The following is a 25,229-nucleotide window of genomic DNA, read 5'->3' as shown; positions in this document are numbered from 1 at the left end:
GGTCCACTTTGGGCCTGCTTTTCTCAGGAAATGGCCACCAAGACCCCAGGCAGGGGCAGACCTTCTTCTGCTGGACCTTGGCTTGAAAGCCCACTTGGTCTGCAGCTCCTCCTTCTCCTTTCTCAGGCACGGCCCCTGGGATGAAGGGAGGGGTGGGAGGAGAGGTCCTGGGGCCAGGGCAGCATGCAGGATGCTGCTGACTTGCTCTTGAATCCCCAGCTAGGTCGCACCAGCTCCTTCCAGAGTCCCCCCGACAGTCTGTGGAGCCTGCAGGGAGAGAGCCAAGAACAACTGGTCATGGTCACTGCCAGTCCTGCTGTAGCCTCTTGGCACATTTTCTTTTCTGCACATGATAGACACAAGAAGCAATGGGTCACAGCTTCACTTTTCTTGTTTCTAAGGTAGATTTCTTGGTTTTATTTTGGTTTTAGACAGGGTTTTGCTGTGTTGCCCAGGTTGACCTCAAACTTGTGGACTCAAGAGATCCTCCTGCCTCAGCCTCAAGAGTAGCCACACTCTGCTGCAAGGTGAACTTGTGCCTAGAACCATGGCATCCTCTCCTTCCATGTCACTCAGCCTTTTACTCCAGACCTGGCTATTTCTAAGCTCTGATCTCCAAGGAGGTCAAATACCTATAAGAATAATAACAATGACCAGGAAAAATCCCAGTTCTTCTACTGGCCAGTCATGTGGCCTTGAAGATCCTGAAACTTTCTGAGTCTCCTTTTTCTATTAAAAAGAAGAAAGTAATTAGCCTGCCTCATGGAATTCTCTGGATGGTTAGATGGGTGAGCCCTGGGTCAGGGCTGCTATATCTCACAGAGGAGATAAGGAAACATCAATAGATGAAAAGAAGAAAGGAGTGAGGAAGAATCTTGCCTGGAGTTGACCAACTGAATAGAACCAGACCTATCAGCTCCATTTTTTTTTTTTTTTAATTTTGGAACAGGGTCTCATTAAGTTTCCGAGGCTGGCCTCCACCTTGTGATCCTCCTGCCTCATCCTCCTGAGTCACTGGGATTACAGGTATGCACAATACCCCTACCCAGCTTCACCTTCACTTATATAGAGGAGGAAATTGAGGCTTGGTTAAAGTGATGTGGTGGGCTGGAGTTGTGGCTCAGTGGTAGAGTGCTTGCCTGGCATGTATGAGGCCCTGGGTTCGATACTCAGCACCACATATAAATAAGTAAGATAAAAATCCACTGACAACTAAAAAAAAATTAAAACCCAAAAAAATTGTTTTAAAAAAGTGATGTGTCTAGAAAGTGCAGTCACAAAATGAGATGTGCCCCAGGGTTTCTTCCATGTATTCTCCCAGTGCAGCCTGCCCACCCCACCTCAGGCAGGAGGGGTGAAAGTTCACATCCTTCCTCCCTCCCTCTCTCTTCCAGTACTGTGGATTGAACTCAGGGGTACTCTACTACTAAGCTACATCCCTGCCCTTTTTATTTTTAAATTTTGAGCCCCCCTGCAAAAAGCTAGTCCAGCATCTTCTATGACAAGCAGGATTCATGCTCACCTGCTTCTCCCCTGTCTTGGGAGCTTAGGGTACCAAGGATGCTGAAGGTACCAAGGGCGTCATGGGTACCGAGTGTGCCAAGGGTACAGAGGGTGACGAGGGCACTGAGGGTGCTGGGGGCTTGAGGGTTGGGTCCTCAGGGACATAGACAGTGCTCTTCTCTTCATGCATCTGTGGAGAAAAGAGACAACTCAGAAGGACCCCTCGCAGGGCAAGTGTCCCTGATAGAGCTCAACAAACTGGATGAGCCAGGAGCGCAAATGGTGGGTAGCGAGCGCCACCTTGTGGTAATTTTGAAAATTGCACGCCGCTTTGTAACCTGTCCCTACTTCAAGTTAAGCTCCGTGGAGACAAGGTCCATGCACCACAAAACAATGGCGAGGTCCTCAAGTGAAACACACAGCGATGTAAGAGATGTAGTGGACTGCAGTGGACACTGCAGTCATTACCCATCCTGGAGGGATTCTGAGAGGTTGTGCTGAATTCATTTTTGAAAGATGAGGAGTCAGGCAGCTTCCAACAGGGCCAAAGAGGGAATGGCAAAGGCGCAAAGGAGAGGGAGGGGGGTCTGGGAGTTGTAGCAGGGGTGGGGCAGATCCTTGTCCTCCAAAAGACCACCTCTCTGTGGTCTCACCCCCATCCTCTGGGAAGCCACTTCCCCTCCCAGGTAAACCACCCCGGGACCTGAGGAATTGTCTGGTGGCTTTTGCTTCTATGAGATTTTATTACTCCCAACCAAGGATTGTTGGATCAAAGGTATATAACTGAGAGAAGTTGTGAATTTGGGATAAATCCTAAAGATTAAAACAATATGTATGGAATTTGGATAACATTTCTGGTTTATTTTATTTGCGTACAAACTTGTGGTTTTTAAGTGTGGCATCTTGAATAGTTTTTGTTCTGACTTTAAAGACAGAATGAAAATATCTGTGCTGAGAAAAAGGAAAGTGTAGGAAAAATGTAATTCAACAGAACTCTTATGCTGGAGAGGTAAAGGGACAAAGCAGAATATAAAATTGAATCCCAGCGGCTTGGGAAGCTGAGGCAGAAGGATTGTGAGTTCAAAGCCAGCCTCAGCAAAGGTGAGGCACTAAGCAACTCAGTGAGACCCTGTCTCTAAATAAAGTACAAAATAGGGCTGGGGATGTGGCTCAGTGGTGGAGTGCCCCTGAGTTCAATCCCTGGTAAAATTGAGTGGATAATATGATCTTAAGAAAAATTACACAGAGAGGGCTGGGGTTGTGGCTCAGTGGCACTGTGCTTGCCCAGCATGCATGAGGCCCTGGGTTCAATCCTCAGCACCACATAAAAATAAAATAAAGGTATTGTGTCCACCCAAAACTAAAAAGAACAAAATATTAAAAAAAGAAAGAAAAATTACACAGAGAGAAAAAGAGAATAAAAGGAAAAGATATATACCAAAAAAATACCTACTGGGGCTTTACTACTGAGTCACATCCCCAGCCCTCTTTATTTTTTATTTTATTTTGATACAAGGTCTTGCTAAGTTGCTGAGGCTGGCCTCAAACTTGCAGCCCTCCTTCCTCAGTCTCCCGAGTTGCTGAGATTACAGGTGTGCGCCACCACACCTGGCTCCAGATTTTTTTTAAAGTGAATTTCCTAGTTATTTTATAATTTAAAAAACAAATTTAAGAGTTAATTCAAAAGACTTATTAGTTATATATACAAAATTATATGAATTGTTTAAATTATATAAATTATATATGGATTATAGTGGATATTAGTTAAAATTACCCTGAAAACTTCTAGTATGGTTTTAAAAAACACAGAACCAAACGAAAGGCAGTGATGTCCCTTCTTGCAGGGTGCAGAGACACAGGCTGGTCCTCACCCTTGTCATAGGGACATGCAGGAGACAAGAGGGGTCCTCTGTCATCCTCCACCATTTAAAACAGGTGAGCCTCGACAATAACAATTGGAGGGGAGAGAGCCCTACTTGAAGCCACAAAAAGCTCACAGTATGGCATGTTTTTAAAGAAACTGAATTTCTTTAAACTATGTTTCACGATTTACAGCTTTAAAACAACGTATTGACATGCTTCTGTGTGCTGAAATACTGGAATGTTGCAGAATTGAGTCTCTGTACCAGTGTCACTTGCAGGCTTATTCACATGCAGTCCTGGTTTTGCTGAATTAGACTCCCTGGGCAGGTGCATTTTTACCTGGGGAAACTGCAGTTTTACAAGGTCTCCAGATGGTTCCAATAGAGAATGAAATTAGGCACTGCACTTTGATTCTTAATCCAGGCCGGACATTAGAATCACCCGGCAAGCTTTAAAAACATTCTAATATCCAGGCCCTACCCCAGACCAATTAAACCTAAGTCTCTGGGCTAAGGCCAGACACTGGAATGCTTTGAAAAACCACTAGTCTAATGCAGTGGTTCTCAGCTGTGGTTCCCCCTCCCCAAGTGCCGAGGATGGAACCCAAAGTCTTGTACATGCTAGGCAAGGACTCTGCTGCTGAGCTTACATCTCCAGCCCTGAGATGTGATTTTCCAGTCAGAATCACCTGGGGGGCTTGTTAAAGCAGAGTGCTGCTTTTGGATTCAGGAGGTCTGGGTGGGATGTGAGAATTTGCATTTCTAACAAGTTCCTGGTACTGCGGCTACAGATGGGGGTAGCCACTGCCAGAATACGGCTACCTGGGGATAGTCGAGCCACAGGTCTGACTATAGGTGCTTCTGTGACCCTTCAGGGAGTGCAGAAAGAGAACACATACACATGACCCCTCCAAAGCCTGGGGTTCAGAAGGGAGGGGAAAGAAGAGTCTTCAACCCACAAGAGAGGTGGTCTCCCAGATAGAGAGGCAGGATGACACAGATGTGTGCCCCGCCCAGAGGATGCAGGGCGGCAGTGGGTACAGCTGCCCAGCACCCTGCAGGGGGACAAGTCTATAGGACTCACCTCCCAGTAGATGGCATCCTCAAAGCAGCTGTCATCAGCTGCTTGTCCCCAGAATGGTAATCTCAAAATGAGCCCTAAAGAAAGTTGGAGGTCAAAGGGGGTCAAGAAACACTTTCCACCCACCCCAGCCCTTGCCCTCAGCTGGGACCCACAGCCAGCAGGGCATAGATGAGGGATTCCTAGGAGCTCCTGCTCACCCCTGTGACATGCTCTTGGGTGCCCCACTCAGGGAGCCCCACGGGGACCCCATCTTCTCTGGCTCAGCTGCTTTCACTTACCCACGATGATGCCGCCCCCAAAGGCCATGGCCAAGGTCAGCAGGAGGCCATACGCCTGGAACTCGCCCTGTGTTTTTGTGGGCCAGTTCTTGAAACCTTGAAAGTCAAAGGAATGGACTACCCTGGGGTGGAGAGAGAGGGCAGGTCAGGGTCCTACAGAGAGGTCAATTAACCACTTGCTGCCACCCCTCAACTTGCATGGATACCAAGTCTTGACAAACCCTGTGCCTCAGCCTTCCCATCTACAAAATGGGGGCACTGTACTGGGAATTGGACCCAGGGGTACTTAACCACTGAACCACATCCCCAGCCCTTTTTTGTATTTTATTTAGAGACAGAGTGTCACTGACTTGCTCAGGGCCTCACTAAGTTGCTGAGGCTGACTTTGAACTCTCAATCTTCCGCCTCAGCCTCCTGAGGCACTGGGATTACAGGTGTGTGCCACTGCACCTGGCCTCTCTGGGACTCTTATGGAGGGAATGTGGTTGGGGAGAGACCCACAGCACAACCGTGCACAGTAGGGAAGGAAGGGGAAAGACACAGTATTAGATCCCAGAATGCCAGCAGGGAGGAGGGATGAAGGAGGAAGGAGGGAGCCCCACCTCCCAGCACCTCCGCAGCATTTACCCTGAATCTCCATATATATCAGGCTTGGCATAGACTGCTGTCACGGCACCCACGATGCCACCTATGATGCCAGGGATGCCGTGCAGGTTGTGAATGCCACAGGTGTCCTGGATCCGCAGCCGGGACTCCAGGAATGGCTGAGAGAGGAGGTGGGTGGAACTCAGCAAGGAAGCTGCAGCAGGGGCGTGGGAAGGCCAGAATTCTGATGGCCCTCAAATACACAGGGATTCTCCAATCCTCGCCCGCCTCCCCGGGCCTCCCCCTACTGACAGGAAAACAGACCCAGCATTTTTCAGCCCCAGCCCCTGCCTGGGGCCCTCACCATTATGTACACGAAACCCAGGGTGGAGAAGATGCCGCAGATGAAACCGACGATGAGGGAGCCATAGGGCATGAGCATCATCTCCGCTGCAGTGCCCACGCCCACCCCTCCCGCGAGCGTGGCGTTCTGGATGTGCACCTGGGCAAGGCGGGCAGAGCAGAGAGAAGCTCAGTCCTCTCCCTGGAGCATTGATGTGCGTTTCCACGTTGGGTGAGGGTAACACCCAGTCAGGGATGGCCCAGAGTCTACGTCAGCAAGTTCGGGCTCAGAACAGCAGCCTTTTCTGTGCTCTGCAAGCATGCCACCCACCCAACCCAGCAGGCCTCGGCGTCCTCTGTCCTGTTTGCTGCTGGACATGCCAGTGAACACATCAGGTGCCTGTGGGACCTACATGTCCCCACCCCACCAGCTGATGTTGAGGGTGTGGCACTGCCAGCTGTGGGGACTGGTTCATTCCATCTCCACAGCAAGCCTGGGAGACGGGTATGCAGGTGAAGAAGCTGAGGTGCAGGCAGGTTGAGTGACTTCTGAAAGAGCACAGAGCCACAAGAGGCAGAAAGATGAGTCTATTTCTTTAGTCTATTCTCCATCCCTCCCTGTGCATAGCTTTGAGTGCAGACAGATGTGTTCCCTGTGGTGCCCAAGGGTCACCTCTGTGTCCAGTGCATCTGGGGACTGTGGCAGGGACCTTATAACAGGTCCTCCTGACAGTGCCTCAACAGACATGTCAAGAAGTGCAGAACAGGCCTGGGGTTGGGGCTCAGTGGTAGAGCGCTTGCCTAGCACGTGTGAGGCACTGGTTTAGATCCTCAGCACCACACAAAAATAAATTTAAAAAATTTAAAAGAAGTGCAGAATGAAACCGGGCACAGTGGCACACACCTGTATCTCCAGCACCTCAGGAAGTTGAGGCAGGAGGATCGTGAGTTCAAAGCCAGCCTCGGCAACTAAGCGAGTCCCTGAGCAACTCAAGGAGACCCTGTTTCTAAATAAAATACAAAATAGGGCTGTGGATGTGGCCCAGTGGCTGAGTGCCTCTGAGTTCAAAACCAAGAGAAAAAAAAAAAAGAAAGAAAGAAAGAAAGAAAGAAAGCAAAAGCACAGAACGTGTTGGGGAGTTGGCATGTCCACTTACATTTTTATAGAAAAATCAGTCAACACTCATGAGGTTTGTCCCTCCCACCCCAAAATAGCGGTCCCAGTGGTGTGATATGAGGGCTGTGGCTGTGACTCAGTGCTAGAGCACTTGCCTAGCATGTGCAAGGCCTTGGGCTCCATCCCCAGCACCACAAAATCAAAACAAAACAAAAAAACAACAAAACCCAATGATGTATGCTGGGCACAGCATCACACACCTGTAATCCCAGCTACTCAGGAGGCTGAGGCAGGAGGATCGCAAGTTTGAGGCCAGCCTGAGCAACTTAGCAAGATCCTGTCTCAAAATAAAACAAAAACAAACAAGCAAACAAAAAATAGAGAGAGGGCTGGGGATGTAGCTCAGTGGTAGAGCACACCTGGGCTCAATCCCCAGTACCGCAACAAAACAAAATAAAACCCAAACAAGTGGTGTGATAGAAAGGACACTGTGCGACACTATATCTGCCCGCTAAACTTCCTCAGTAAAGCAAACGAGGTAATGAATGCTCCTTGAGTGTGCGGGATGGGGCTGAAGAGGCCTGAGATTTGGTATCTGGAGGAGCAGAAACTTGCCAGCGGGGACTTGGCCCCAGCAACGTGCAGGAAGACCCGATGCAGTGATCAGCCCATGATGGCTGCTGGCACACCAGACGGCAGGGAGGAGAACGAGGAGCAGAAGGAACCAGTTTGTCCTGAGCAGCCCCCAAGCAGAACCTCAAGAATCCAGTCCTGGCTTTTGCCATAAACCCGCTTCGTCCTGACCCTCAGTTTCTTCATCTGTGAGATGAAGTGCTCATCGAGATGCTACCTGCCTCTGGAGGTGCTGGCAGGTCATGGCGATCAGTGCCCACTAGGCACAGGCAGGCAGAGCTGTCCCTCCCCACCACCGAGGGCCCCGCTGCTCACCATGTCCAGCTTGCCCTTCTTGTCCAGGGCACTGGACACTGCCACTGAGGCGAGAACACTGGCTGCCAAGGAGCAGTAGGTGTTGAGGGCAGCTCGGTGCTGTGCATCCCCATGGTAGGATATGGCTGAGTTGAAGCTGGGCCAGTATATCCACAGGAAGAGGGTGCCTGGGTGAGCCAGACAGGGCCAGTGGCCCAACAGAGTAGGCGTTCGAGCTCCAGCAGAGAACCTGCCCTTCAATGCTAGAAATGCCAAGTGACCATATGGCCCAGCTATTCCCCACCTCTATAGCTTTGCTCAAGCCAAGGACTCTTCCTGGAAGGCCCTATCTGCCTTACTCACCTGCCACTCCCACTCAGCCTCCCACACTCACTAGGAAGTCTACCCCAACCCCACTAACTTGGCCAAGTGCCCCCCATCCCACTCCCACAGCACCATGAGGGAGGATCTTCTCTCCACCACAGGGAGCTTATGTGGTGGCTCTGCTGTCTCACACTGCACTGTGAGGGGCTCCTGTGGGGCGGGGATTCTAAGATACCATGTGCCTGGGTCACATGTGTTCTCTGGAATGAATGTACATAGGAGGTAAGAATGCACACCTTGCCCTAGCCCAGGGATGGAGTGACCAGTTCCTGGTTACCATTACATCTGCCTTGGGGCATTCTAGGGAAAAATAATAGGATGAGTGACCAACTTCTTTCAGCACCACGGGGAAGAGAGACAGACTCCTGGGGTCCTAGAATCATCTGCAGGCAACCTCCCTCTGCCTTTCCCCGGAGACCACAGTGGGGATCAGGTGCGATCGTCACAGCCCTCACCCATCACGTTGGCCCTCAGCCATCCCGGCAGCTCTCACCAATCATGGAAAAGAGGTCCGAGTGGTACACAGAACTCTGCTTCTGCTTGCTCTGCTCTAGGTTGCGTCGGTAGAGGATCCAGGTCACTGTGAGCCCAAAGTAGGCACCAAAGGTGTGGATGGTCATGGAGCCCCCCGCATCCTTCACCTGGAGTGCAAGGCACCTGTCAGGGTCTGGCACCTTCTCGTCCTCTCTCCTCAGCAGTCCACCCCCAACACACTTTCAGCTGTCTCTTGACTCCTCAGGCTGCAGGGCAGAGCCTGAGGTCCCCACAGATCAATCAGCTGGGAAAGGGGCAGCGGAAACCCCTGAACCCCCTAAGCCTGTTGGCAAATGCCAGCAATATCCTCACCTAACAAATGGGATTATCCCAAATGTGGAAACCCACACACGAGAGGGATTCACTCAGTCACATAGTTGGTAGAAAGAGAGTTAGAATCCAGGGCAACCCTAGTTTGTCACCCACTGGCTTCCTGGGACTTCTCCCCTTCTCTCTGGGTCTCCAGATTTTGTTTCATTTTATACAACTGCTCTAACACCTCCCCACCCAGATCACCATTACCCACTCCCACATCCTGTCATGGTCCTTGCTCTCCAATCACCAGGCCAACCTCCCACCACCTGCCCCTCAGGCCCCCAAAGTCTGCACAGGCAGAATTGTCCCCTCCTTGTCCATCCCTTCCTGCCCTACACCACTCTGCACTTCTGGCTTGACTTCCTCTCAAGTTCCTCATGTGCAAAGTAGGGGAGATCATAGTGGCTTAGCAGGACTGTTGCCAGAATTAAACTAGACAACTTATGAATGACACCTGGCAAGGGTCTGGCACTCCATAGGTGCCCCTGAGGGCCCCTCCCCTCTCTTCAGCCTCCTCTTGCTCCCCACTCAGAACCAGGCTCAAAGGAACAGACCAGATTCACTCCTCCCCTCAAGCTGGTTGGAAAGTGTCCCCAAAGGTCATGCGTTGGAAACTTCATCCCCAGTGCAGAGGGGACCTTTAAGAGGTGATTAGGTCACAAGGGCTCTGCCCTCAGGAGTGGATTACTGTTGTTATTGAGGTGTGGGCTCCTTAGCTCCAGAGCAGGTTCATTATAAAAGTAAGTTTGTCCTCTCTTTCTCTCTTGTTCTCATCCTTTCTTGCCTTTCTGCCCTCTGCTCTGTAGTTGCTACTGAGAAAAAATCTAAATAAACACTCTAGCTTTGTTTGCTCTTAGTTGATGTAAAAGTCACTAATTTTGGAGGTCACACAACTGAGGCAACACATTATTAGTCTCCCACTACCATTGCTGTAGATAACACCTCTGGCATGTGGGTTATGGTGATAACAGTTGCTTAGGTTACATTTCAGGGACTTGAAGGCCACTTTTGCTGAAAACACTGACTCTTCACTTGGGCCTCAGATGCCCCATGGGTGACTGGAATGGGAGGAGAAGGCATGGCAGCTCTGCTTCATGTTGTGTCTGTCTCCTCTGCTGCCTTAACCTTTGGGTCAGACTCTGCTCGGCACAGCATGCAGACAGGGGGATCATTTGAGTAATGTCATATCCTGAACTACAATACAGAGTTAACTTGACCTAGACTTGCCTAAACTCTCTGCTCCCCTTTCAAGGTCATAGACACCTACTGACCACCATGACCAGAAACACCAGACCATGAAAGGGGGAAAAGAGGTGGCACCTGAGTTTCTAGAAGATCTCCACCTACTCCCAGAAAAGACATGAATATTCCTCTGCTTTATTAGCCCCCCCTCTTCCTCCCTCTTCCTCTCCTTCCCTGCCCCTCCCTACCTCATTATTCCTGTCTTATATCTGTAACCCCTGCACCCTCTGAAGTGGAGAAGCCGATTTGTGAACAAAGCTTCCTCTTCTGCATCCTTTGGCCAATGAATAAAGCATTTCTTTCTCCCAAACATTCACCTCTTGGTCTTTGGTTTTTCTAAGGGATGAGCCTCCTGACCTGGATTCGGCAATACTCTTACAAAGCAAGAAGGTTCTCACAGGGTACTGGCCCCTCAACCTCAGATTTCCCTGCCTCCAGAATTCTGAGAAATACATTTCTATTCCTTATAAATTACTTAGTCTCTAATATTTTGTGATAGCAGCATAAAATACTCTAAGACAGATGGGAAACCCAGATAGAGAGGTGTGTCATCCAAGGTCACACAACTTGTTGCTGACAGGGCTGGGTTTCTTGACTCCCAACTCTGTGGGTAACTTTACTAGCTGTGTGTCCTTGGACAAGCCCCTTAGCCTCTTTGAGACTCAGTGTTCTCACCTGTGAAGTGAGGGTAATAACTATAGTCTTCAGGATGGGAATTTGGGGAGTTAACTCATGTCAAACATTCAGAGCAGAGTCCAGCAAAGGACACTCGCTCCTTACATGTTGGCAATGATTATTGTATTTAAAGTTGTCTCAATGAGAGGCTGAAAAATGGTCATGCCCTAAAAGAACTTCTGCAGCAGATTGGGAAAAGGTTTTTCAGTGTCAAGGAGCTTTCCCTGCCTCTTCATTAAGCCCCCAAATACTATCTTCTCAGTCCTTCAGATCTCAGACACTGGCCCTCAGTCTGTCCCCTAGTCCCATTTATTCTCCTCCTTTACTTCTCTTGAACCATTCACTTTCTTTTCAGCAGACTAACCCAGTCCCAGTGTCATTATCTTTTTACCAGAGTGAACAGGACAGCCTCTTAACTGAGCTCCCTCCTTCCCCTGTTCTTGTCACCACAGTCAAAGTGACATTTCCCTTACATGGGTCTGCCTGCGCCATTCCCCTGCTTAGAACCCTCCATAGCTCCCCCACTACCCTCAGGACTCCTTGGCACAGTCTCCAGAGGTCTTCATGATCCATGCTCCTCCCGCACCCCTGTTGTCCTTCCAAACTTCCCTATCAGCCAGATTAAGCCACTGGAGTCCCCTCGCTGCCTGCAGACAGGCCTGCAGACTCCAGAGTCCATTCACTGGACAAATACTTGTCAAGCACCTACTGGCACTGGCTAGGGGCTGGATTAGAGGTGGCCCAGACAGATCAGGTCTCCTTGTCAGATAGGGTGAAGTGCCATGAAGAAAACAGACCAGGCAACATGCAGGACAGTGCCTGGGATCGGACGAGGGGGAGCCACATTGTGTAGGGGAGTCTGACAGGACCTCTCTGAAGAGGCCTCTTCAACATGACCTCCTAATGAGAAGGACTAAGGATGCTCTTCTAGGCCAAGGGAACAGCAAGTACAAAGACCTAGGGAGGCACCAAGCCTGGTGTGCCTGAGGAGCAGGCAGACGGCCAGAGCCAAAGCACAGAAGGCAGGGAGAGAGTGGACCAGAGGCTTGGAGAGAAGGGTTGGGGTCAGAACATATAGGATTTTAGAACAAGTTAGATTTCATTCAAAGTGAAGTTCAAAACCACTACCACTATTAGGGGAATGGTCCTAAATGCATTAACAGGCCATTCTGGCTGCTGGTGAAGATTGGCCTGATGGGGTGAGTGGAGCAGGGACCCTCTTTCACCAAAAGGCACCAAGTAGGTGTCTGAGAGTCAGAGGTCCAAAGTGCCTCTTATCTGGGCCATGGCACTCGCCAATCCTAGAGGGCAGCATTCTTTCCATAATCCTTGTGAATGGCAAGTTGTATAATACTTGATTGTAAGGACATAACCTATGCACATGTATATGGACACTCCCCTGGGATCCTTACAGACAGATTTGTCCCCTCAACACGGGGTCCTTTTCTTGGCAGAGCAATTGGGGATGTAGTGAGTATGTGCAGAAGTATAAGTAGGAACACCCCATTACTTCCAGATGACGGAAGAGAAAGGAAAGGAAAACCCCAATGTTTGGAAAACACCTGCTGTGCCCAGGTGCTGGGCTGATGTGCTAGGTAGACTATCATGTCTGCCCAGGACATGCCATTACTCCTACTTTAGAGAGGAGGAAACTGAAGTTCAGGAGGTTAAGTGACTTGCCAAGTTGGTATGTGTCCCCAGCCCTCTCTTTCTGTATCCCCACCAATGTCCCCTCCACCCCTGTCCCCAGTCTGATCCCTGCTCACCTCTAGCAGGTTGAGGAGAATGAACTCATTCACTGTGAAGAGGGTCACTTGGAAGAAGGTCATGATGAGCAGCTGGACTGGGCTGACTTTACCCAGAACTGCCCCAAAGGCCACACAGACAGAGGCCACGCAGAAGTCAGCGTTGATGAGGCTGTGGGGAGACAGGCCAGGAGGGGGTGGGGTGACAGCACCAAGCAACTCTCCAAATCCTGTGCCTGAGTTTGGACTTGGGTCATCTGTGGATTTGGGTTTGTGGCTTAACTTGAGCCTCAGTTTCCCCATTTGTTATAATGGGAACGTAACATTTCAGGATGCACATGCAAAGTACCAGAAGCAGAAATGGCACCCATGAGATGCCACACCTTGCCCTTGTAGCCCAGGCTCTTTGCAAACAGTTTGTGTTCAGGGCACCCAAGTGGTCTGGCTGCTGCTATTGAATGGGGCCCTATCTGGGGCCCTGCTCTGCCTTTATCTTCCACCTATCCTTCCAGAATGTCCTCTCACTGCCTCCTCTTTCCCTGATTACTCCATCCAACGTGGCCTCTGCTCTAGACCTTCAGCCTCACTCTGTGCATACCTGTTCCATTGACTATCAGGGCCTTGCTGGGGTTTGAGCTACTGGTGCCTTCCCTTCACCTTACCTGCAAGAAAGGATCAGTGTCCAGTAGGGTGGGGGAGAGAGAAAGAGAGACAGACAGACAGACAGACACATACACACACACACTGACTGGCCTTCCTGAAGGAAGGAGGGGTCTTGATGGGACTGGCAGGAAGATGCCCAGAGAAAATGGAGGCAAAGAGGCAGGTACACAGGCTCTCTCAAGTCTGGGCCCTCCAAGCCCAGCCAGCCCAGTAGAGGACTGATGGAGAGGTGGACAGCCAGGCGGGCACTGTATGGCCACAGGAGACCCTGGTTCCATCCATGCACCCATTTTGCCTGACTTGGGCCTCCTAGTTCCCTGACAGCAGCAAAGATGTTCTGGATTCCAAAGCAGACCCTTGATGTAGCTGGTTCTCAGCACCCTGAGCAATAGGGTCTTGTTAAAACTACCCATGCTGGCCTTGAACTTGTGATCCTCCTGCATCAGACTCCTGAGTCACTGAGATTATAAGATACACCACCTAACTCTTTCCCAAAGGCTCTTGATTCTGCCCTACGTGGCCTAAATTGCTGTATGTTTCATAGGGCACCATGGGAAAGAGTTTGATGAGGGAATCTGACCATTCAGTGAGAGAACTGCTTTGCCCACTGATTTTTGGCAAGTTGGTGTTGGGCAAAATTTATTTTTATAACCTGTTTGGTGTTGTAGGTAGGTGGAGGCTTGGAGGAGGTCACTTCAGAACAGAGATGGCTGTGACCTGGTGGGGAGGGTCGGGTGGTATTCATCAAACAGAAGGGTTATCAGAGAAAGGTCATTGAGAAGAATAGAGATTAGGCAAGTTGAGGACAGGGCCTTGGAGGTTGAAGCAGGAAAGTTTCAAGTCCTAACCCTCTACAACCCTGCCTGTCTCACAGCTCTTTCTAATGCCTGCTCCCTTGGGGAGGGAGTAAGGGCACTGCAGGCAGAGAAACCTCAATTTGCTCTTCATTTTCTTGTTCAACAAGGGACATTCTAAGGCTGACTTAGGCATCCGGCTGTCCCACCTGGGTGCCATGGGCTGCGGCTCTCTCAGGCCCAGGGCTTGATAATTTTGGTGTTCCAGAGTTGAGGGCCTGGGCCTCTTGTCCCTACAGTCTCTGTCATAGGGGGAGGGACCATCCCTCAGCACCTGATTGCCATTGGAACTCCACCCTGGAGAGTCACTGAAGCACAGTGCATGCATGTGCCTGCGAGCGTGTGTCTGTCTGTCCAGGCCCCACTTGATCTGGAGGAGGCCCTTATAGCCCAAGCCTCCGACCCCACTCTACCCTGCCGTCAGCACACGGAGACCCCCAGATCCTGCCCCTCCTTATCTGCAGGGCCCCACACCCACTACCCCGCCCAGTCGCCCCCAACCCCCATACCCTGCCTTACGTGCCGCCCCCACCCCTATTCCAGCCCCACATGCCCGCCCCTGGGTCTCACTTTTCAATGCCCAAGAGAATGTAGCCGTCTTCAAAGTGGTGGAACCAGCCCTGCATGAGCAGTGCCCACTGGATGCCGAAGGCCGCCAGCAGAAAGTTGAAGCCCACTGCACTGAACCCGTAGCGCTGCAGGAAGGTCATGAGGAAACCGAAGCCTACGAAGACCATCGTGTGCACGTCCTGGAAGCCTGCAGGGAGACCGCAGTGGGGAATCTTTGCTGCCTAGTTAAGGCCCGCCATAGCCTTGAGTCTGGCCCAGGACAATCCTCCATGGATCTCCTTGTTTAACCCTCCAAGCCCCGTTCCCTCCACACGAGCATTCAGATCCTGAGCTGGGCATTTTAAGGAGACTCATCTGCTGGCAGAACTGTCACCACCCCCAACTTGTCATTTGCGTCTTAGGAAGAGACTGGTCTGTGGGGATCTGAGATGGGACCCTAGCTTAGACCACTGGGTTATAAGGTCAAGAGATGCCCTAGAGCTCCCCTTGGGAGATAACAGTTTCCTGGTTCCACCCTCCAACCCCCATGGCTTTGCTGGCCCAGGATGGAGGTGGGCAGCTGGGCATTTGAATTTAGGGCCAGACCATGAGTTATACCCAGGGTCTGAGGTCTGGAGTGCAGACCATCTGGGATCATTATGTCTCACCCTCTCCACCACAAACGTATTTCTTTACTCTGGGGGATTAATGCTCATTGGGCCAGATGGTGCCTTGACTGGCCAAGCGCATTATTGCACGTAACTGGGCACATTCCCTGTCCCACCACCACCACCTCCAGCAAGTAAACTTCCCTACATCACTGAGACTTGAATATGGACTGTAGATCCTGCATCTCCTGGGTGAATGATTCTGGGGAATTTACTAAACACACTTGGGGTTCAGCACCTTCTGTAACGCTGGTTTCATGGATGCTGCAGGCATTAAATGCACATGTCTACGTTAAGTGCAGAGCCATGTCTATTCTGTAATAGGTGATCAACATGGACAGCTATTATTGTTACTCAGGCATGGCCTAGTTCTGAGTTCTGACCCAATTCTGCCAATTCACAATGTCAGCTTGGAAAGCCACTTCCCCTCTTGGAGCCTCCATGCTCTCAACGATAACACTGAAGAGAAGTTAAAGTGATCTTAACCATCCTCCCAGTGCTGATATTACTTTTAGTCTCCAAGAAGATGACAGAAGGCCAAGAGCTTTGAGAAGCAAAGAAGTACAGCAGTATAAGACACTAAAAGGAACTGCAGGTGTCATAGGACACAGGGGCTAGATTGAAGAGTTCCCACCAACCAAATCTGGAACAATTCGAGCACCAAAATAATTATGTGCCTTAATGAATTAAAGCTATTTAAGAATAGAAATTCATAAGTCCATACTGATAATAAATGGTAAACAAATAAAAGTGGTAGCAAGGGTCTCTTGCTTACAACAGAATGCATGGACTTCACTGTAAAACATGGGGAGAGTGCCAGAGTTGGAAAATCATTTTCACAGTAAAGATTTGTTCTGTGGATGCTAAATGCAGGAGAAATTTTGATGAGGAGCAGGACATTTGCCCATTCTTAAAGATTCTCTCCTATAGACTGCTAATTGGCTTCAAGGGAGGGAGGAAAACAACCACAGTAACTACACAGGTGGAGAAATTAGACTACAGCTTCACTGGGTGATCAAAATTAACATGACTAATGAAGGACAGATGGACATTGTGTGCCTCCAGATGTGAAACCCTGGAAATACATATTGCCTCATATCACCTGTTTTAGTATCCCAGCTAGGTGGGATGGCATACCCCAATCTCATCAAAAGAAAATATCAGACAAACACAAAATGAAGAACATGTTGTTAAAAGGAGCAAGACTATTCTTGAAAAATATCAGTGTCCACTATCATGTACATTCATAAGAATGGTATCCTAACTAGAACAAGATATATTCCATGCTTGTATAATAATATCAAGATGGATAACTAAAAAGAACAAATAAATAAAAAAGACAAACATGTAAAAAAATCAATGTCATAAAAGACAAAGAAAGGGCCTTTAAAAAGCTTCAGATTAAAAGATGTGTCAAAGCTGGGCAGGGTGGTGCATGCCCATAATCCCAGCAACTTGGGAGGCTGAGGCAGGAGGATTTCAAGTTCAAAGTCAGCCTCAGCAGCTTAGTGAGACTCTAAGCAACTTAGTGAGACCCTATCTCAAAATAAAAATAAATAAAAATTAAAAAGGGGGGACTGGGTTCAGTGATTAAGTGCTCCTGGGTTCAACCTTTGGTACCAAAAAAAAGAAAAAAAAAAAAAAAGACATGCTAACTAAATACAATAACTAACTCTATACACTGGATCCTGTATTTGTGTAGAGAGGGCGCAGGGGAGAGCTATAAACATCATTATTGGTCAACTAAGAAAATCAGATATAAACAGTGAATTAAGATAGTGCATCAATATGAATTTGTGAAGATGAGTACTGTGGCTATGGAAGAGAATGCCCACAATTAGCAAATATATAGAGTATTTAAGGGTAGTGGATTATAATGCATGTAACTGAGCCTCAAATGGTTTGGGTAGAGGGAAGTATTGTGAGCATGTGTGTGAGTGTGTGTGCATATGAGCTTGTGTGTCTAGGTGAAGAGAGAGAAAAGGAACAAACAGCTGAATCTGAGTTAAAGAATTCATAGTAGGGCTGGGATTGTGGCTCAGTAGTAAAGCATTTGCCTAGCATGTGTGAGGCACTGGGTTTGATCCCCAGCAACACATAAAAAAAACCCTAAATAAACAAAATAAAGGTATTGTGTCCATCTTAAAAAAAAAAAAAAAGAAAAAGAAAAAACCAACCAACCAACCAAACAACAACAACAAAAAAAAACCATAGTAACTGGATGAGCAGTGCTCACCTGTAATCCCAGCAACTTGGATCACTGGTATTGAGGCAGGAGGATTGAAAATTCAGGCCAGCCTCAGCAACTTAGTGAGACCCCATTCCAAAATAGAAAATAAAAAGGATTTGGGTTGTGGCTCAGTAGAGCACCCATGAGTTTAATCCCCAGTATCAAAAACAAAAAACCATATAGTGTACTATTTCTTTGTACTACTTCTGTTTTAGCAACTTTTGTAAATTTGAAATCATTTCCAGCTAAAAAGTTTAAAAAGAAAAGGGAACTTCAGGAGCCTGCCAGGCCACCTGCCTCTTCCTCCCCACTGTCCCCATGCCTCCCTCCCTCCTGTGCCAGGGCCCTCCACACTGGTTCCCTCTGGTCCTCAGTCCCACTCCAGGGTCTTCCCCTGTGGTGGTCCATTCACCTGGGATTGCTGTTCCCTCAAAATGGCTAACAAACTTCTCTTCCTACAGGTCACAGCAGAATGCCCCCTTGTCAGAGAGGCCTTCCTGATCACCCAGTTTCAAGCAGGTTCTCTCCCTCAAGGCAGCCTCTTCTCTTTCATAGTTCTTAGCAAGCTTGAAATTATAGGTTGGTTTGCTTTTCTAGCCCACTAGACTATGAAACTCCAAGAAGGTGCAGTTGTGCCTATTCGTGGTGGTATTCCCAACACCTGTGAGTGCTCCCAGGGAGACTCTCAATGAGCATCTATGAGCGACTGAATGGCTTCTGTCTCAGAGCACCCAGCTCCCCTGGCAGTGCAGGAGTCAGGAAGCCCCTGGGGAATTAATTTTCCAGTCCAATATCTCCCACTCACAGAGCTGACCTGTCCTGGTGGCCACTGCAGCCTGGCCAAGGTAGCTGAGGGCAATGCTTGTGCTGCAGCCACCTTGACCTCGTCTGCCCTATCTGTCCTCATCTGTCCCCGCTCCAGGCTTCCCTGAGGCCCACACCATGGATGACCACAGACCCCTTGGCTAGCAGTCACCTAGAGGATGTATAGGGAGCCTGGAAAAATGAAGGGCAGGGGTACAGGCTGATGCAGGGGAGCCGTGGGCCTCCACCCACTCCCCAGCATGATGCTCAGAACTGCCCTTGAGGTTTGGCTTCTGTGTCAAGTTGACACGAATAAACACACCTTGGCTTAGGTTTCTCAATGTGTGCAGCTGATTTTATGTATTATCGTGTTTCATGGTTTATCACATTTCCAGCTGCCGTGGAGGAGGCTGAGCTAATGTATGTGAGGCACCATAAAAGGTATTATGGTTATTCTGGGAAGAACTGATGGGTGACAGACTGGAAGAGAGCTGTGAAGGAGAGGGAGGGGATGCATTCAAATGACAATTCCAGAAGCAGGGAGGGGAGCTGAATGGCAGGATGGAAGGTGGCAGCATGGCAGGGCTGTTGACAAATACAGGGAGGTAGGAGGGAAGAAGTTCCATGGTGGGAGGGAGGTGCGGGGTCCTGTGTGCTGACCATGGTGAACCTGAGATGACCAATGGGGATGAGGAAGGGGGTAAGGGGGTACCGGGAAGCTAGGGAGAAACAGTGCCTGGCTCTGGGGGGCAGGACTGCAAACAACTGGGAATTGAAACATGGGAATAAAGAGGGAGAGACACAGGTGGAGCAGGGACTGTGCTGTGAAGCTAGCAGGCATGATAGGGAGAGGCGCTGGCAGGGAGGAGGAGGGACCCTGGGAAAAGACACCTTCTCAGAAGATGGGGACTTTCAAGGAGAGGGTGCTGACCGCCTGGTGGCATAAAGGAGCCATGTAGGCCCAGGCAAGGCTAAGGGGCATCGAATGGGCACCTGCAGTGCTGGTTTGCCTTCAGCCTCCCCACAGTGGCCCCAGTGCAGGAGCAAGTGGTCTTCACCTTCCCAGTCCTTCCTCTCTGCCTGTCCACCTCTCACCAGTTCTCTGTCTCTGTCCCTGCTCCCTAGGGTTCCCTGCCTCTTAATGACCCTCTATGGGGATATCCCTATTTCTTTCCTCTCCCCAGCACAGATACCAGCTTCCTGTGCCTCAGGCATGTCCCTTTGTCTTTTACTCCCAACCTGGATCTGATATAGCACTGAAATGTACCAGTCATTCATTTCTGTTTTTTAAGATTTGGTGCTACCTAAAATGAATTAAGTAGTAATGATGTGTATGATTTCAGCAAAGGACATAACCTCTTTGGTCCAATTTTTCTGTTGGCAAAACTGGGAGATAGTGACAGTGTTCAAATAGCACTTGGCCCAGACGTTCCTAGGCACACATTTAATGAGAGATCTAATCCAAGGCCTGGCACCAACCTGATTCTTTAGCGATTCCTCAATTATATGAATTGTTATTTTTTCTTTTTCTCTTTCGAGATTGACCAGTGTTTTGTGTTGGGCTGAGGGCCAGTGAATGTGGACCATCAACCCCCTCCCCCACCTGTCCTGCCAGAAACTGCTTCCTGCACCTGGAGATCTCTGATGGGTGGAGATGGCACTGCTGGCGTCAGCCACAAGAGCTGCCACCAGAGGGCGCATGGTGAGCACACAGGTTAACCTTTTTTCTTCAGAGTCCCCCACCAAGCTTGTTCCCCTTGAGTCAACCTCCTGACAGACATTTCCCTCAGCCACTCAAGCTGAGGTCACTGGCCCTCAAGGAAGCTTCAAGATCAGCAGTGGACACTGCACCATTGCCACTGCAAGTGCAGGTCCCCAGCTAGTTCTGTGCCAGTCTCTTGCTGAGGGGCTCATACCTGGGAAGCGGTCCTCAGGCCCTCCTGAGCCCTAGTTCAAGCCAGTTGGAGCCAGACTCTGCTGGGAACCGGAGACACCCAACAGGCTCACTAATTCCCTGTTCAGGAATGAGGCCCATACAGATGCTGATGGCCTGGAAAGGTTTCACAAGGACCTGCCCTCACCCCATACCCCAGGGATTTACCTAAGCTGCCCAAGAACTGAGGCCTGGGGTTCCAGCTGAGCCAGGAAGACTTGTGCCCTCTAGCTCCTGACCATAACCATCATGACCTGGGGGCCTAAAAAGAGTGGGGCCAGGGGGAAGGGAAGGGTGAGACTAGAGGTGGGAGAGTGGTCCAGGAGTGTGGGCTCAGATTCCAGGGCCACTTGCTGAATGGGTTTTACAAGACACTTCTCTTTGGCTTTAGTTTCCTCACCTGTAAAACAGAGGTCCCAACAGTTCCTCATGGTGTGGTCACACCAATTAAAGGAAAGAATGCATGTGCAGTTGGAAGGACTGCCACTGAAGTACTTCCTGCCCATGCACAGGCAACCTGAGGCCAAGGTTCCCTCCCTACATACCTCTCCTATGTCCTTCTGTTCCGATGGCCAAGTACTCCCCTGCAATGCATAGGGGAAATCCAGGAACTCCTTTCATGACTGGGGCTGTCTCTACCCTTAGCAACCTCCCCCACCCCTTTCACAAATCCTACTCTTGCTTTGGAGCACCCACTTTTGGAGGCCCCCTTGGCTGCCCTGCCTCTAACCTCTTCACCGTCAACTACTTCCCAAGAAACTATCACAGACCTGTCTGCCCAGAGCACTTGGTCCCCCTGAGGGTGTTGGAGTTCACCTCTTTGCTTCCAATAAGTCTGGGAGTCCTTTGGGGTCACAGACTCAGGATATTGAACTTGTTTGTTCAGAGTGATTGTAAGCCCTAATTTGCTGGGACAGTCATGATTTATGCCTGGGTCCTGGCATGTCACAACTAGCAACTTCTGCTTTGCTCTCAGAAGTCACTTCAGATGATATAGTATAGAGATAATCATTTATTGAATGAATTAAATGAAGGTGGAGCACAAAAAGTGAGTGGGTGGGTGTGGAAGGAAGGGCACAGGAGCTGGGGAGATGTGAGGACTAGGTGAGTTTCTGAAGCTTCACGGTCAGATCTTAAGGCCCTTCACTTACCTGGACACATCAAGGACCTACAAATGCCCACGGGAGCCAGGTGCAGTGGCACACACCTATAATCCCAGTGATTACAGGAGGATCACAAGGTCAAATCCAGCCTCAGCAACTTAGCAAGACCCTATCTCAGAATAAATGAAAAAGGGGGAGAGGCCTGGGGATGTAGCTCCATACAGTGCCGAAGTGTGCAATCCCCAGCACCAGAAAAAAAAAGCCCATGGAAAGAAAGCCTTGCCCCTCCGACTTTCCTGGAGGGCTGGTTCTGGGGCAAAGAGGTAAGCAAGAGCTGGAGGGACAAGTGAAACAGGCAAAGGAAGCTTCAAGCTTGTCTGCCTCCCTGTTTTCTTGGTCATTCTCCACCAAGGAGAGGAAAAGTGGGCAATGTGAAGAGTGGATTTGGAGCCTCAGTTCCAAGTCCACGCTTGTCAACATATATTTTAAAACACAGCTCTAGCTGGGTGCTGTAATCCCAGTGACTTGGGAGGCCAAGGCAGGAGAATTGCAAGTTCCAGGCCATCCTGGGTAACTGAGTGAGACCTTGTTTCAAAAAAAAAAAAGGACTGGGAGTTTAGAGTGTGGCTTAGAGGCAAAGCACCCCTGGGTTCAATCCACAGTACCATAAATGAATGAATGAATGAATTAATTAATTAATAAAACATAGTTCTTAATGGAGTCCAGTAGCTGTGGTCTTGTCAGCAGGGGGCACACCCTTTTTTATTCAACTCCTTTCTTCCAGGCACCATGTATCTATGACTGTAGCCCATAATAGTCCTAACTTTTTGGCAGCTACTTAATACAGTTGGATTCCACTGAGCCTGGAGCCATCCCAAATGTAATCTCTTTTCACTTAGACTGCCATTCTGAATGTAAGCAGTTGTTTTTTGGACCCATGTGAAACATTATATCTGGAGGTAGAGAATCCCCTCTGTTGCTGAGTGTACAAGCCATGGCGGGAATACTGGTTGATAGAGGTGGTTGTTGGAGATGAGCTTCAGAGTCTCTTCTAAAACTAAGTTCCAAGACCACGTGAGCACCAACAGTTAGAAGGATTGTCAATATCTTCTGGTACATGTAGCAGAAAATCAGAAAGCACTAGGGCATGGAAAGAGTACTGGGCTTGGAGGCTGGAGGCTGGGCTGTCCAGAGTGACCTTGGGCCAGTTCTTCTACCTCCTAGCAGCCTAGGGTGCTAGGATATCTGTTTGCTATTCCAGAGATTGCTCCATTACAAAGTGAGAATTACCTACGTACCTAGCACTGTGCCAGAGATTTACATGTTGTCTCGCACCAGCCTCATCCCACCCCTGTGAGGTAGGTCCTATATTATCATCCCCATTCAATAGAGGAGGAAAGAAGTTCATCAAAGTTGTCATTTGTCTAAAACCACACACTTGGGTAGAAGCACAGTGATGATAGAAAGAAGTTCTGTGATTCCAGGGTCATTCTTTTAACCACAGCACAAAGGACCCGGAAAAATCAGGGGGTGCTGATTGGTCTTCTCCAAATCCAAAAAGATGGGTATCATGATCTCTTGTCCCAACACCACCACTGGTCCCACCTGCTGTTCCAGCAAGACTGACAGGCCAACCCTGTGACCCTTGACATTGGACCTACCCCTGTACTTGGAATAAAAGGATACAGCTAGACTTGGGAGCCACGTCACTCACAGGTTGATGACCCCAATGAGACTCCAGGTTTTTGAGGACAAGGAGCAGGGCTCTCACATAGGGATGCTAGAAGCCGGTTATGGCTGGGAGGGTGGTCAAATTAAAAAAAAAAAAAAAATTTTTTTTTTTTCTAGGTGAGTGTTCCCTACTAGTTTTTGACAGGGAAAAGGGGCATGTACACATCTGAGCATTTCTCCAGGGTGATCCTCAGTGGTCCGCAACTGCTCTGGTGGGGAGCCTGCGGTGGGGCCCAGGGTGGGGTGCTGTGGAGCAGCATCTCCCCGTCGGTGTCCTGTCCATACCTGCTGTTCAGAGTGAGCGGCAGGCAGGCTGCGGAGGTGCAGCCAGGCAGGCCCCCAGGCAGGTGGGCACCGCCTGGAGATGCCTCAGGTGGGCCCTGCCGAGGGTGGGACTTACTCGGGTAGCGATAGTAGAATTCGTTCTCAAGGTCGCTGGAGAAGTTCCTGCGCTTCTTCTCCATCCACCACTGGGCATGGGCCTCGGGGTCGTAGCGCACAAACACGCCGAAGAGAACTATCATGGCCACCTGTAGGAGCAGGCAGGTGAGCGGCAGCCGCCAGCGGAGGTTGGTGTTCCGCTCCATGCTGCGGGGCGCGGCCGGCGAGCAGCGGGCGGTTAGCAAGCTCCGGGCTGGCGAACTTATAGGACTCGGCAGGGGCGGGGCGGCCGCTGGGGGCCACGGAACAGCTGACCCGGAGCCACCCGCGCGCTGCCCAACCGGCAAGCGGGCCCCCGAGGTTCCCCGCGGTGGGCTGGGGGCGGTGACTCGAGCAAGGCCAGAAAGGGCAGCGGGCAGGGATCAGGGCGTCCCAACTTCTGTGGATCCTACCTACACCTGGTAGGAAAATCTTTTTGTTCCAATGAACAGAGAAAGAAGGGGCGGGGGTCTTTGGTCTCCCACCGAGATCAGAATGAAGGAATTCCCACACACGAATCCTCCTCTTTCGCCCTTCTTTTTTAAAATTACAAAATGCACACAGGATACTTGAATGAAAAATGAAGAAAGTCTGAAGAAGTGTCATAGGCCAGAGAAACCTTGGGGGACAGGACAACTCCATGTGATATGACACTGTGTGGATTGGCTCCTGGAATTGAAAAGGGATGTTAATGGAGAGATGTAAAATCCAAATAAAGTTGGGAATTTATTTTACAATGATGCACCCGCGTTCTTTTCTTAGTTGGGACAAATAAACCTGCGTTATGTAAGATATTAACGACAGGGCAGTGGGTAAAGTGTGTACTAGAACTCTGTATCATCATGCAACTTTTCTGTAAACCTTAAATGACTCCAAAATTTTTTTTAAAAAGTGCTAAGAAAAAATATAAAATGATTTAAGCGTTGTTTTTTTTTTTTTTTTTGGCAAGTTCATTGATCTATGATCAGGAATTATGATTGGTTAATATGTATGATCTTCACATGAATTAACCATAAATTTAAGTTAAATCTATGCCTACTCTATTTTGTCAAAATAAATTTTGACCTTCTAACGTTTCTTGTAGAAATTTTGGAAAATGTAGAAAAAAGTACACAAAGAAAAAAGTAAAAAACCACCACCAGAAGCAATGCTGACATTTTGATCTATATTGTTTTTCTAGAACTTGTTAGAAAGGGATGGGGAGGAATGCATTATTTTATAATAGTGATTTATAGCCTATTTTATTCACTTAATTTTTTTTCTTTTTGTGGTACTAGGGATTGAACACAGGGGCACTCTACCACTAGGATACATGCCCAGCCCTTTTTATTTTTTATTTTGAATAGGATTTCACTGAGTTGCCCTAGCTGACCTCCAACTTGTGATCCTCCTGCCTCAGTCTCCCAAGTCACTGGGATTACAGGCATACACTGTCATGTCCTGCTTTAGTCACTTATTATTTTGTAAACATCTTTCCATACTGTTTTTCTACAACATCGTTTTTAAAATAACTTTATTTTATTTATTTATTTATTTTTAATGTGGTGGTAAGGATCGAACCCAATGCCTCAACATGTTAGCAAGCACTCTACCACTGAACCACAACCCCAGCCCCTACAACATCATATGTATATATAATATAAATAATATATATATTTAGTTGATGGGCCTTTATTTTATT

At 49.1% G+C, this 25,229-nt stretch overlaps 1 protein-coding gene across 1 annotated transcript; it reads right to left on the bottom strand.

Annotated features, from left to right (window-relative positions):
- On the bottom strand, positions 1 to 23,715 carry Rhcg (Rh family C glycoprotein). Its single transcript, XM_047541215.1, has 11 exons — positions 23,529 to 23,715; positions 14,681 to 14,867; positions 12,615 to 12,765; positions 8,576 to 8,723; positions 7,720 to 7,886; positions 5,677 to 5,814; positions 5,355 to 5,491; positions 4,728 to 4,849; positions 4,450 to 4,523; positions 1,523 to 1,693; positions 1 to 267 (listed from the first exon to the last, which is right to left on the bottom strand). Exons 1-10 carry the CDS (start codon positions 23,713 to 23,715, stop codon positions 1,547 to 1,549), a joined length of 1,458 nt encoding a protein of 485 aa, XP_047397171.1. The 3' UTR covers positions 1 to 267; positions 1,523 to 1,546.
- Between the last annotated feature and the right edge of the window lie 1,514 nt (positions 23,716 to 25,229).

Source organism: Sciurus carolinensis, chromosome 2 (assembly GCF_902686445.1).
Source record: "Sciurus carolinensis chromosome 2, mSciCar1.2, whole genome shotgun sequence".
NCBI lineage: Eukaryota > Metazoa > Chordata > Mammalia > Rodentia > Sciuridae > Sciurus > Sciurus carolinensis.
The sequence above is the reverse complement of the archived record's forward strand: the minus strand, read 5'-3'. Positions and strand labels throughout refer to the sequence as shown.

Coding starts and splice junctions, on each gene's coding strand:
- Rhcg (XM_047541215.1), bottom strand. CDS start 23,715: ATGGAGCGGAACACCAACCTCCGCTGGCGGCTGCCGCTCACCTGCCTG. Junction 8,724..12,614: donor TTCTCCTCAACCTGCTAGAG/GTGAGCAGGGAT, acceptor CTTGCACTCCAG/GTGAAGGATGCGGGGGGCTC. Junction 4,524..4,727: donor TGGGGGCGGCATCATCGTGG/GTAAGTGAAAGC, acceptor AACTTTCTTTAG/GGCTCATTTTGAGATTACCA.